Source organism: Amblyomma mixtum, chromosome 3, assembly GCF_055824585.1.
Source record: "Amblyomma mixtum isolate Tamu chromosome 3, ASM5582458v1, whole genome shotgun sequence".
Taxonomy (NCBI): Eukaryota; Metazoa; Arthropoda; class Arachnida; order Ixodida; family Ixodidae; genus Amblyomma; species Amblyomma mixtum.
Window position 1 is genome coordinate 310807408 of NC_143014.1, and position 14047 is coordinate 310821454.

The 14047-nt window shown below is 48.1% G+C and overlaps 1 protein-coding gene across 16 annotated transcripts in view; it reads left to right on the top strand.

The window, feature by feature from the left end:
• Positions 1-591: 591 nt before the first annotated feature.
• The window catches only part of LOC149355593 (bromodomain-containing protein 2-like), a 94084-nt gene continuing 80628 nt past the window's right edge, over positions 592-14047 (top strand). For 10 of the 16 annotated variants that reach the window (XM_089583920.1, XM_089583918.1, XM_089583925.1 and 7 more), the window contains exons 1-2: positions 684-973; positions 1579-1678. Coding sequence is in view for 10 of the 16 variants with exons in the window: in XM_089583918.1 (XP_089440044.1) it covers positions 1674-1678 (5 nt within the window). In the remaining 6 variants the exon portion in view is untranslated. The other 6 variants (XM_089583921.1, XM_089583922.1, XM_089583923.1 and 3 more) reach the window with 4 other exon arrangements.

The window sequence follows — 14047 nt, forward strand, 5'->3', positions numbered from 1 at the left end:
AAACAAGAAGCTTATCACAAGAGAAAGAATTATCAGCGCTAGAATTTTGATACGTGCATTGTTTGATATAGTCAAACTTAAAAAGCTGATTTCGTTTGCAGTTGCGATTGGCCAGCGTAGTTATGCAGGACGCTGCGGACCGCGGCCCAGTGTCCGCAACTGTTGTTTTTTTAAGTTGTATTCTGCTATAACACAGAAACATTACGCATTTTTACCGCGGGACGGCAAATGAACCTAGCGCGACCTATGCGAGAGACAATTTTTCGCAGTTTCCCGTTTGCAGCGCTGCCTTGCGGCGATATGACCCTCTCTGCCTGAGCTCGCGCGCCTGCATTGCCCGCTTGCCCAACTATGCCTACTCCGCGACGCTCACGCCAGATGCCGCTCTAGCTAGACGGCGCAAAAGTTTTTGCAAGTCGCTCGATTTTCTCACTGCAAGAGTTAATTATTGTCAGAAATATTGTGTGAATTGGAAATTTCACGCAGTCAATGAATAACTTGAGTTCGGTTGTTATTTGATATATAGAGGTGAAACCACGTGACCAGCAATGGCGAATCAGCTTTCAGATGGCTCCCATTTCGGTTGCCGCTCGGTGGGGAGGGCCGCGGCCGCCGGCCGCGTTGGCTTTCTTCCTACGACGCATCTTTGCTTCGCCGCTCGTAGGACGGCGACGTTGGTACATATATTTGAAACTCTGTGGCCGCAGTAGATTTTCGACACACATTCATCAGAGTATATACCTCGGTTGGTGCGAAATGTGCAGAAACTCGAAGATAGCTGGTCATGTGATCCGAACTGACCAATGGGACGCTGCCGTTTGAACGTCCTCATATAAAAGCCGACCTTGCGCTGCGTAGCCATTGCTGCTGGCTGATCCTTGTATTCGGGCGACTAATCCGGGTGGAAAATGGATTTTGAGACCCATCCGACAGCTCAAAGCTACCTGCAGTCTGCGCACAGCATCAGCAAAGGGTACTATACTGTTATTTTCAACTTGGAGCTTATTTTGATGCTCTAAGTGGGCTTTTATGCCAGCGTTCTAGCGCGTCCGAAGGACAGCCATTATTGATTTGGCAGTAAGGCTTGCTAGCTTGTGTCGTAAAGCGGTAAACTTTAATAAAGTAGTGTTTTTTTAGTGCCAAACCCTGTATCTTGTGATTCTCTGGTTGTTAAGGCACATGAGCGTCACAATGCAAACCAGTATCTGTGGCTGCTTATTTGACACGGAGTGAAAAAGTGTGAACCCTAACCTCTGGCGTTTTGTTGCTGCGAAGTGTGTAAAATCCGCCATATTCTGGTGGGCCGAGTGAAGCGATTGCTCTGCGCGCGTTGCCTGCCGGCGTCCGGCGTGCGTTTGACGTCGCCGGGGCGACTGTGGCGTCCGGCGTCCCGCCGATGGGCCGGCCCGAGCTCTTGGCGCGTCAGGCGTTCACGCCGCCGGTGGGCACTGCGCGTTCCCGCGCGCGTCCCCGGCGGCGTCCGAGGCCTCTCGAACGCGCGTTCCCGCCGAACGCTCGGCGGTGTGTGTGGACGCTCAGCGGCTGGCCTAACTGCTGTGCACCTTTCTCCCCCACCAGCGTATGATCTGCAGCAGGAGCCCGGGGAAGTCGTCTGGAGCGTCTTCCCTTGCGTCGTGTTCCCACTGCTAGCGCAAGCACTGCGGGAGATATGCATGGAGTGAGTACGGATCGGTTCCTGATTTCTGGCCCTCTGTGCGCCCAGCTTTTTCCCGCAACACGCAGTCTGGCCGCACAGTGCTGTTGTGCGAAAGAACTGGGCTCCCGAGATCGGGCTACTTGTGACGAAGCCTTCCGGCGAAGCGCGCGCTCGGCACTCGCTGCAGCAGCAGCGTGGCCGATCGGCGCCTCCTTCGGCGCGCACCCTTGGAGCGCTTGACCGGGCCGAGGTTAGTGTCGCGGCCCTTTTAATTGCCGCGCCAAGTGGGCGCGTCCACCCCTGTGTGTCGCGATCGGGAGTTTTCGGGCGCCGGTTGTTCGTCCCATGTACCCGGACCCAGTGGCCGAGGCATTCGCAAGCAGTGTCTGGCCGCCTCTGATGCGGAATGCTTTGGCACCCTGGAAACGCACCGGGTGGGTTTCAGCCGCGCGCGAAACGAACCTGTCAGCCGTGTGCCTGCGTGAGACGGCAGAGCAGCGGCCCTTGTTGTTGTGCTGCGCAGTATTTGCACCGCCGCATCCAACTGCTTTGCTGCTGCGCTTGGGAGCAGGGGATGCCGGTCCGACGCAGATGTGCGAGCTGTGGTTTTCGAAGCCTTAAGGGAAGGTGGGAGTTGTGGTCTCTTGAATATATACGGCCGCGTGGGGAACGTGCACTGACACGGGCGCCTTTTTCGTTCCGGGTTCGAACCCGGGAACGTTTTGTGCCGCGCTAAAGCGTGTTCCCCGATGGCGCCTATATGCCGCGAACGTAACGTTGGTTTCTTGGGCTAAATAGCCGTTGCGTCGGCATTTGAACTGGTCACTGACTGCAGCTGTTTTCCGAGGTGAGGTGGGGATACCACCTCTGCATTTCGAGATGGGATCTCTGGTGTGCACAGGATGGTGGCGGCATGCATTGTGAGGGCGGGAAATCCCCAAGAAGTGCATGGGTAGAGGAAGTGCTGATGTGCTTGACTGGGGGGGGGCTTGTTTAGGGCGTCTACAGGTCAGTATGGGCGTACTTCTCACCCAAAGCATTTACAGTTGCATGTTTTTTTTTTTTTTCCCTTTGAGATGGTGCATGAGACATTGCTATGCATAATCACCACGTGGAATTCAGCTGTGTCCACCAAGCTATTTTTTTTCTATGGACTTGGTTTCGTTTGTAACTGAGATGGCGTCTCTGTGTTGAGGTCATGTGAGGCTTGGAAAGCCTGCGGTACGATTGCTTTTCTGTTTTAATCCACTGCAACTGTTAAGCCAGCCTGGAATGGCAAGAAAGTTACTGCGTCAGTGTTTGCATGCCTCATGTGACCTTGACACTGTCTCAGCTGTCATCATAGCCACTGTTCAGTGTTTGAAACCAAAACCAACACGAGGAAAAGAATGTAATCAAATTTTTGTCGTCATGCACAGGGAAATTCCACATGATGATCCGTGATTTGCTGTGCATAGGGGTGTGCGAATATTCAGAAATTTTGACAAGTGAATGTCCTTCTGTTCGATTATTCGAGCAAATCAAACAGTGCATGTTCAAAATTATTCGAAGCAAAACAAATATCCTCTCATATTTTTCCAATAGTTTTCGAATTATCGGCGGGAGGTTCGAGTAAAGCTTGCCATATTTTCTGTTGACTGTTCTAAAATCAGCACACAGACTACACGCCATCCTTCCGCCATTGGGATAAGTGTTCAGCGCTGCGGCATCCATTTGTGTGGCGGCGTTTATAATGATTGTGTGTGGCCTCTAAGGCTCTGTGATGCGGCAGGACTCTGACAAATTCAGCAAAACCCTGCCTTGATGCTTGATCTCGGAGGCCATGGCTCGTACATAGGTGCCACCAGTCATATTTCCTGCGGTGTGGCTCTAGTGCCGACCCTCATGTTTTCTAATGGGTACAGCTTCCTCCGGCCTGTTGCTCGGGCCTTTCTGGGATTAAGTGCTTGGGAAAAGCCTGTTATACCAAACCAAGCAATTGGTAATTTTCCTGCACTTATAACTTGACGGTCTTGACTATTCGCACATCCCTGCTTGTGCATCATTCCAAAGCAAGACCACACAACCAAAATATGGTGTCTTAAGAACGGGAGGGCAGGCTAATGTGGGACCCAGTTTCTTTGCCGCCCTCTTATTTGTGCTTCTGATGAGAAAAACAAACTGGAATTTTGCACTTTGCTTGCACTGTGTTTCTGTGTGCAGCTTGCAAAGTTGGTAAAGAACCATTGAAGCGTACTGATAAAGGAACGTTTGAGCTACAGCAGTGAATCTTGTTGCAGTCCCCCACAATCTAAGTTTTTTTCCTGAACTAAAATTGGTTCGTTCATTATTTCAGAACAAATTTTTATGTGCTGGTGGTTTAATGTTTGCACTTCCTGCGAGGACAGATTTGTTTACAAAAGAGGTCTCAACGAAATAAGATTTTTGCACTATAGACATGTTGTAGATATTGAGGTGGATGGTCTGTTTGGGAGAAAATATTCCTTATGTATACAAGAAGTGTCTTTATCCTGGAATGTAGTTGGTGCTCGGTCTTCGCCAAGCATCTGACCTTGTATGTGTTCAGTGCGACATCCTCAGTGCCTGCTCTCCTTTCATGGATTGGCAGAGAAACTAGGCATTGCTGACCTTGCAATGTATTCAGAAAGCAGCCGCTAGCTTTTGTAAATGCCCTTAACTATTAAAGTGCACGACAAGGAAATCATTATGGCGATCCAGCACAGAACTGATATATAGAACAAGCTTATTGTCAATATGGTCACAATTTTTATCATGTCATGCCCGCCTTGGCGTGAATTGGTGCGGTTGGCGCAATTTCTACATGTCTTCGGGTGCTTATATGAGCACTACATTTGGCAGATGTGTTCTTCAGGGATCCCGGGATCTTTAAGGGGCAAAATCAAAATGACTGAGTGAAGGAAAGTTAGTATAATGCAGACTGGGTGCCTGTGTCAATAGCTGTGCGAGTGGTTCAGGGTTACTATCAACTGTTGTCGCAAGGGTAGCATGCAAGGATTCTTTTGGTCTGTGTGTCGGAAGGCTTGACATCCAGGTAGCATTTTACTTAGTGCTCGCCGAGAAACTCTGAATGGAGAATGTACTGCTGCAAACTTTGGAAGAAGCTTGGGAATGAAGTGTGGGTTAGAAGGGACATTTTTGCATTGGGAAATGAGGTTTTGGGGGATGCGCATAATTTTTTTCAGGAGCCTTCAGTGCTTATAGAGGGGGGGGGGGGGGGGGGGGGGGACGGGGGACGTTATAGGTGTCAAAGTGGTGTGCCATGCATAGCTATCATGTTTCAAGCCAGAGCTACTGGCAGTGCGTGGGTTAGGAAAATGCGCAGCATTTTGCTACACTTTTGGCCGCTAATTGGGGTGACAGTGTAACAGCACTACAAGCTACCCTTAATGAATGACTGCTTGATTTGCTGGAATTGCATTGTGCTGTGTGAAGCATGACAACCTAAGATTTGCCTGGCGACCATGGGTGACCATGGAGCACATGGCTGCTCTCAGTCAGGGTGCAGTGCGGACCTGCAAACGTAAACGGCGCGTTATGTGCGAGTCAGGCAGTTGTGCACTGCCATCTGTGGTGCTCTGAATTTGATGATTGGGGCTCATCTTGAAGGGGCAATGATGAGGTGCATGTTTCATTGATGCCTTTAGGTTTCTGTACTGCCTGTGGGTGAACGGTCTCTGGCATGTTCAAAACATTGCTTGCTCATGGTTTTGAAATCTGGGCCAGTAGCTTAAAGGGGCTCTGAAACACCTTCAGAGGAGAGCACATCAAATCGCTCAATCACTGCATTGTGTTGTCACGAAGACCTGAGCCAAGTAACACACTTATACTCAGCAGAGAACCCACAATCACGCGTGAAAGTTGGGGAGCTCTTCCCGGCGACTTTTTCTTGATTGCACCCTCCTCCGTCGCTCCCACCTGCGTATACAAGTTGAGAGACGGCTGTTCGTTAGATCCTTTCATATGTCAGGCAGCTACCATGGCCGCGGCCAATAATGTCTTGTGGCACCAAGGACTTAATTGGCAAAAGAGACGACCTATGGGTCATTGGTGATGACCTTGGGGTCCCCACAGCAATCTGTGCGCGTGGTTCGAGTGCGTAAGGGCCTTAGACAAGGGGGCCCTCTATCATCACTGCTGTACCTCCTATACATGGCAGACCTAGAACTGAAACTGACTCAGTTGGCCCTTGGGTTTGGTTTGAAATAAACCACCAGTGGGCTTGACGAGACGCGCCGACTCCTGGCCGTGGCCTTCGTAGACCACCTGGCATTGATGGCTGAGAGAATGCAAGACATGCAGTGTCTACTACATCTCTGCTGCACGGAGGTCACCACTCTAGGGCTTCGTTTTGATGCCCGAAAAAGATGGTCGTGCAACTGGCTGGCCCCAGAGATGACATAAACCTCGCCGGGTGGGGAACCTTTGAGCGTAGGCACGGAGTACCGGTACTTGGGCATCACTGTCTGCATGCAAACTGACTTATACCAACAACACGCCGTTAGTGTATGCCAGGGGGCCCTTTGAGCGCAGTGCATCCTTTGCCGCAGTTGCCTGTGGAGCTATAACCGTTTCGTGATGGTCAGAGACCTCGGGAAACTTGCCCACGTCCCTGGCCTCACCTTCACAGACGCAGTTGTCGGTTTTCCATCGGAGACAAGAGTGTGGTCGGAGCGTCGCCAGTGGAAAGTTGGCCACATAACAGCCGGCTGTCACGACGCAGTGGCCAGTGAAGCGATCCAAGATGTTCTCAGTTGGTCGTCCTTCGAGGCATGAGAAGCCTCAAGCAAACTGGCCTACCCAGGCTGCCTGCAGTTCATGAGCCGCGACAGATGGGCTCGCAGAGTGTTTGAATATTTGGTCAGTACATGCATCCGCACTAGCTGGATCAGATGCCTATGAGCAGTTGAAAAGCTCAAGCTGATCCAGATGCCCCTTCAGGAGACCCGCACAGCGTGGACATGAGAGTTGCGCAAGTGTGTGTGTGAGAGCAAGGAAACGGTGTGGCGTGAAGCACTCGCCACCAAGACATCACTGACATTGTATGGAATGTACAAGAAAGGAATCGGAGCTGTTCACCTATATGATAACAGCGTTGGAAGTGGACTGTTGTTCGAGGCCTGTGCGGGTGCTTTGTGCACTCTGGAATTCCGCCGACGCTTCAGCTCAACCATCGACACATAAGCTGCGGAGACGCAGGAACACTTGGTGCTGCACTGCGTGAAGCTGGTCCCCTCAGAGGGTGCCACCCTCCCTGAAGCACTGGGCTTCATGGAAGTGGAGTGTGAAATGGACACTGCATGCACCAAGGCGCACCTGCAACACTGGTGGACTCGAGCTTGGCGCAGGTCCTTGTACGGACTGCCTTAGTGACTGTGTGGGTGCGTGCGTGTGTTTAACAATGTGACCACCCGTTCCAAAGGGTTCCTAACATGGACATCATCATCATCATGGCAGTCAATTGAAATGCTTCATAGAGTAGGGTGCGATTTTTATCGGGTCCCGTTTCAAAATTTTCATACTCATAATTACTCATCAGTACACAGCCACTTTGCGAAGTCAAAGACCATAAAGCATTCACTAGGTCCACGTTTAAACCAACAAGCCTTTGTTTTGTGTTCTGCACATGCTCGCCTCGCAATCTGAAAGACTGGTTCGATTCCTCGTGTCTCCAAGATTTTTTTTATTTGGAAATTCCCGTCTTCGTGTGACTCGTGGCAGTACAAATGAACCTTATAATAATGCAATTGTAGTTCAAGAAATCCGTTCAGTACTGTTACTGTCCGTTGACAAGCAGACTGCACCCAGCTGTGACGAAGTGCATTGCTGGTATGATAAGGAAACATGGAAACTCTTCATGAAATTACTCTCTACGTTGGGGGATGGGTTATTCTGATGAGCTTGAATGATGAAAATAGCATTTTGGAACTATTTTTGTCGTTTAAGGGATACTACTACATACTTCAGCTGAATTCTAGCCGTGCTCTGTAAAATTAAATTGTTCCATGAGAATTGTAAGCGCTTCTAATTCGTCTAATTTAAACTGCAGTGTGCATGTGGGATGAACATAGTGTACTCATACTTCTCACTCTTTTTCTGTGTGAAGCAGCTTGTCTCTTCAGTGAGCTTTTTTTGTCGGTTAGTGTTTTCCTGGAGGAGCTACTGCACAATTAGCGGTGGTGAAAGACAGCTGCAGGTAGGCTCTCTGTCCTTGCACTCCTTTGCTGCCCACCCGTGTGGTTGCCTTAGCTTTGGGAGAAGTCGCATGGGAAAGGAGAGGAACTTGGGGGGGGGGGTAGTCGTACGTTGCTGTGTCACATATTAGCCCAATTGGTCGTGTGTCTTGGTGGTGCAACTTTGAGGTTAAAGGAAGGTGCCTGTGGAGGGTCTCGAAATGCCATGCAGACATGCTGTCTCTGTGGACAGCCTGTAGTATCCAGCTAGTGGCAGTCTACCGAGACTACTGGTTTTTGCTTGCGACCAAAGCCACCAGGGTACCATACTTTTAATTGCTGGCCAGCTTCGCTGCAGTGCTGTGCACTTGAGTAGTGGCAGAACAGCCACTATGGGAGGGTTCAAGTGCAGCACAGTTTTGTTATGCAGCAGGGGGTTCCTGTGATAACAGCTGTGTGCCCATGTCCAAGTTGTGGCATGTCTCTTGAGCACTTTGTCTTGGTCTTATTGATGGCTGGCCGTGCTGCCAAAATGACATGTCGGGAATGTTAAGAGGGCGTGACCCTTTGCTGAAATTTTTCTTTGATTTGCGTGGGCAGGCCAGAAAAAAAAGCCGTACTTGCCTGCTTTGCGACAGTGCAACATGGCCTGTATTTAATATTTCTCTAATCTGTAGCGTCAGTTCAGAAGCTACTGACACAACACTGCAAAAGGGGCATGAAAGTACTTTTGGGACTCGTGGCGTCTGGCACATGTATCACATTTTGGGTTTGGGGTGTCAGCTCACCCTAAATGCAAGTCCCCAAAGCTGCTTGTCTTGCTCCTGAACCTGATTTTCTGCGTTTCATACTGGTCGGTGACAAACATGCAGGATGTGCAGTGAAACACAGGTGTTGAGTGGCGTAGAGTGTGTGAAAAGAAGGGTCATCTGTGTTGCGGCTGGTCTTTGGCAGATTCTTTTGGTGCAGTCTTTTGTAATGGCTTGCCTGTCTTAACCGCTCCTGGCTGTCTTTTCTTATGGTCCATGGTGGGCAGATGCTTTTTGAAGGTGCTGTGACTGCTAGTGTCGTGGCTACTAGTTCTCTTCTGGTTTCGTTCCTTCGTTTTTGCAAAAAAAAACGTATTTAGTCCTGTGCCAGGCACATGATATCTTTAGCTGCTTATATGCCGTGAAACCTCCTCAATGCATATTGCATTTCAAGCGTCTTCTCACTAAATGCTCGGTTTCTAGCATGTCAGCAGTTGTGCCCTGCGTAAGAGGTGCTTGCCCTTTGGTACATGGCATTCCTTGTTGCATGGGAACGTTGCGTTGTCCTCCACCTCGGCTGCATGGTCAAAATCCTGGCTGTTTTTTCCCGAGGCCTTGTGCATTTGGAGGATACTTCAATTCTGGTGACTTATTTTTATCGCTTTGTTCGCTCTGATGTGAGGAAACATTCCCAGTTTCGTCATCATGTGCTTGTGGCAGTTGCTCCAAATCGATAAGTTGTGGTATCGCGCTGTGTGAAGCAGTACATCTCCACAGACTTTCTGCTCTGCCAGGCACTGGGTGTGGTGTTTTGGGGTTTGTAGACCGGCGGCTGTCTTGTGCCAGGCTTATTGGGACCTAATGTTATCTGTTTTGCATTGTGAGCAAAGCATAGAACCGGGATGTGCGGTTAAAATGTATCTGGTCAGTACAATAGAAAAAACTGGTGATACCACACTGAAAGTGGCAGATATCTTGAACCTATTCTTTAGGACGCTTTTCATTCAGGCATTGATAATATTCCTATTATTTATATGCTGTGTAGCTTCACTTCAGGGTGATCTCCAGAGGTGCCTATTAGAAACCAGCCTTCAAAACATAGGCACTGGGCAGTCTTGTTAGCTTCATTGTATCAAAAGCTATCCGCCTTGTTCATATCCTGCTTGGATGCTGTTGTATGTTTCACATGGCTTCTGTGAGGCTCTGTACACAGTTTTGGCAGCAAATGGGCAAAGGTTGGCACGTTTAGTACAGGATTAATGAATTGAAAACAAAAAAGGAAACTTGCATTTCTCCAAAGTTCTGTATAGGAAGCTACTGAACTTGCAGGGTGTGTTGCATCAGATTAGCCAGAATTCCTCCACGCAGTGGTGGTGTTAGTTTTGCAGAATGAGGCACCAGAATTCTTTGTCAAATGTTACTTTGATGGTTGGCTTTGGTTGCCACTGGCTTTTTGCTCTGCTCTGCCTGTGGATTGTTTCTTTGCCACAGTCCTTGCTTTGCTTTCTGTTTAGGCACTGCATTTTCGGCATGCGTTTCCAATGGCCCTGATCACTTTCTACTGCAAAACACTGCAAGAGGCAGTTATTTGTGTATTGTGCTTCATCTGTTTGCCCTGGGCTGCTTTCTTTCCAACGTGAAATTTTGAGGTTGAAATTATTTTCCATTTTTTCAAAATAAAGTAGTGGCCTTTTCTTTTCATAGCATCCACTGGCTGTCGGTTTATCTATGTGCTTGTTTGAGGATTTGGAACCTGGTGTCCAGTAGGAGTTTTCAAATTTCAAGTGTTGGAAGGGGGAATGCGTTTCTGCCAAGTAGACTTCCGAATCCTAATAAAAACATAGAACTAATGTAATAAAAGTTTGCGTGATAGTCTGCCTTTGCACACGACTCATTTGTGTAATTATGTAGGGGCAGCATTCTTCATGGCGCAGCCAGTTACTAGGCTATGAGCAGTGTTGCATGCCGGGATTCCAGTTTTCTGGAGCAGCCACCACTGCATAGACTTCTTGATAATGGCAAGCTAGTCAAAGTGGCGAAGAGAATATGGCTTATGGGAGCCATATTGTATGGAAGGTTGTGGCCTTGCAATCATTTTGCAGCAGTCTTAGACCAAAGACCTTTTGCCAAATGAATGAATTGGGGAGGGGGGGGGGGGAGGGGGGAGAAAAATTGAACAGTTAGTGGAAAGCTGGCCGTATTCAGTTTTGTTGCTGGTTGTGCCTGCTGCCTGTTGGGTGAATTTGGAGAGGCTGATTGGCCGTTTTTTTTTTCCACTGAGAGGTGGGGTGCATGGCCTTGTGTTCCAGGTGGGTTCAGGGTTGTGTGTGGATGCAGGTGGGGGTGGAGGGTGACCTGGTAGGTGCATGCAAGTGCGCGCAGCCACCAGCAGTGTGCACAATGCCCCTTGTGGCCAGTGGAGCAGGGCTTTGTAAATTTGCGCCTTGTGTTTTTGTTCTTCCCTTCCACTCAGGTTGGCAAGAGTTCCTGCACTGACTGGTCAGATTTACTTGACAGTCCCATATGACCCTAGTAGCTGACGCCAGCTTTCTCAAAAACCACCGTGCAGCGATGGTAAAACTCCCCTCACTTCTATTCGCCTCCTCCTGCGTCCGTACCCCCCCCCCCCCCCCCCCCCCCCCCCCCTTACGCGAACTGAAAATGCAGTGCTGGTCTCCCCGACCAGTGGTTGGAGGATGTGCCGCCTTGCTGTCACTCAGTGAGCGTGTGCACCGTGTGTGCGGTGCCTCCCTCCTCCGTGCTCGCAGGCTAATGTTGCGCGCTGGGGCCTGAATGACTTTGCATTGGCTCTATGTGAACTCACTCAAGCCACAGCTCAGGACTCCTGTGGGAGACTATTAATGCCAAGGTTGGCAGTGTGTGGTTGTACGGCTATAATAGCGTACCTTGACTTATTTGTCCATTTACCTTTGTGTATTTCAATATTCTGTACATACTTGATAGTAGCACGCGAACAGTTTTTATGGCATCCTTTCAACAGAAACTTTTGGTAGTTTACCATTTGAGGGAATTTTGAAATGCTTGGAAACGTTTTGGGACTTCGGGGTAGAAATTTTGCACTGTTATGAGGACAGTGCCGGGTGGGAGCATGAAACACAGTGAAGCATATACCAGTACAGTGGTGGGCAGGAAAGCAGCATCATTTTTTTGAAGGATTCAGGCAGTTGATGAGACAGCACTTCCTTGGGTAGCAAACATGCCCAGCTTAACAATGGGGTGCTCCCTTGGTTGAGTCTGGGAGGTGAGGTTGAAGTATTGCAAGCTGGGGCTATAATGTGTGCTTACATCTGTCAACGACTGGCTTTGTGCAGCCTGGCCTAGTTCACTGTCAGCAGTCATGGGCACTGTGTTGCCCACAAAACCGTGTGTAATAGTTTGTGCTGGCACTGGAATTAATGGTAATCAAGTTGCCGATGGACTTTGGGGAATGCGGCTCAGATGTGGTGAAAGGCAGTTTAATAAAGCATGTGAATGCTGGTACTGACAATGTCTGTTGAGATGCGTGGTTTTCCTGTGGGAATTGAGCGAAAGGCATTTGGAATTCTGATGAATGATTACAGCACAGACCAACAGGGACATAAACACCACAGACGTTGACTTTTAGCCAGGCTGTTTATTTGAAAGTATGATGCATATACCGGGTGATTTTTTAAAATGTTTACATATTTTTATTTTAAAATGTGGGAGATAAATGTTTCTGTGGTTTGTGTAGGTGGATTGTTCAGCAAAGGCAGACTTCATGCTCAGTAATGAGACGATTGGCAAAAATGAACTAATCAGCTTTTATTTTAAATTCTAGGAGGCAAGATTGTATTGTGAAATGGAAGGCTGTTAGCATGAGAGGTGAGCCCAGTTTCTAAATTTACTTCATTGCTAATGTGGTTCGAAATATTGAACTTCAAAAACACACATTTGAAAGCTCATTGGGTTGCCTTTGCCACATTGCAAATGTATAAAATGGTGCTGCTGAGCATGTTACTGTCACCGAATTCAAGTGAACTGCTTGTGTATCATCAGATACCCAGACGGTATCTGCATGCGTAAGAAATGAAAGCGACGCCTCTTTATAAATGTGCTCTGCAGGGAAGCCAACTGAGCGAGCTTTCAAAATGCATGTTTTTCACATTTGATATTTCGAACCATGTTGGCAATTAAGAAAATTATAAAATGGGTCATCTGCGATGTTGGTGACCTTCAGTTTTGTAATGCGACTTTTACCCCTGGAATCAAAAATTAAAATTTATTGGTTGATTTTCGTTAATTGTGTAATTATTGATCCAAATCAGGTACATGTCTGCCTTGCTGTACAATCCACCTGCGCAAGTCGCACCAGTGTATCTCTTGCAGTGAAATAAGGATCTGTAAGCGTTAAACAATTGCCCTGTACATACTTGGCAGCCTACTAAACAAAAAAAGAGGCCTTGTCATGGCCACTCAGATTGAGAATGGTTTAAAAGAGATATTGTAAGAGTGAGAGAAATCTTGAACAGTTATTCTGGTTGTTTAGAAATCGCTTGTGCTTAATTTTGAGCACTGACCTCATTACATTTGTGCAAAATTCTGGATCCTTGCAGTTTAGTCCCAGGTACCTTTATTGGCTTCTGTGTTTTTTTAAATTGCTCTTTTAGCCTTTCGTTACAGCAGCAGCCGGTCTGACAAATGTATTTCTTTTCGCACGTGGTGGGAATTGAGTACACACCACCACATACGCATCAACAAAGTGATTTTTATGCTGTAATGTGCAGGCTTTTTTTCTTTGTCGCTGCAGTTACGCGTCGTGTAAAGCCAGCAAGCCCGGGCAAACCATTTTCGCATTCTAAGTGCTGCTGCTTTGTGGAGATGGTCTGAAGTACTGATGTGTTTAGTGGAGTCTGCCTATAATGAACTCGAACACAACGAATTATGCGTTATATGGAACACCCCAAACCTTATTGGCGCTACTAATGTGAGCTACTGAAGTCTAACTGAACATAAGGTATGACCTTGAATGACTCCCAGTGCCCTCTCCACACTGTTGCCGAACTGCTGCCTCCAGAGAGACTCCTTTTGTTTGCGACATCTGGCTTAGTGGGGCAGTGATAGCTTTTGTGACAGACTTCAAATGGGTGAAGCTCTCCTTGGCCTTTTGCTACACAGTTCCTGGTCTCGTTTTGCTTTCCAGAGCATGAGTGGAAGCAGATTACTGTAGGCTACAGGGAGTCTGTATCTGAAAGGGGTCCGCACAGAATGTGTCTGGAAGCATTTGTTGTTGTTTCATATTGTTAACTAAAGGTAGCTTCTTGTATTCTTGCAGTTACTTTATTACTTTTGAATTATGCGTATTCTGTGCTTGTTTTTTTTAAATTTAGAAATGTGAGAATGTGGAGCTACCCGCAAGTGTATGTGTTCCGTGGTTCCAGATATCATGGCTTAATGCTGATATGTCTTGC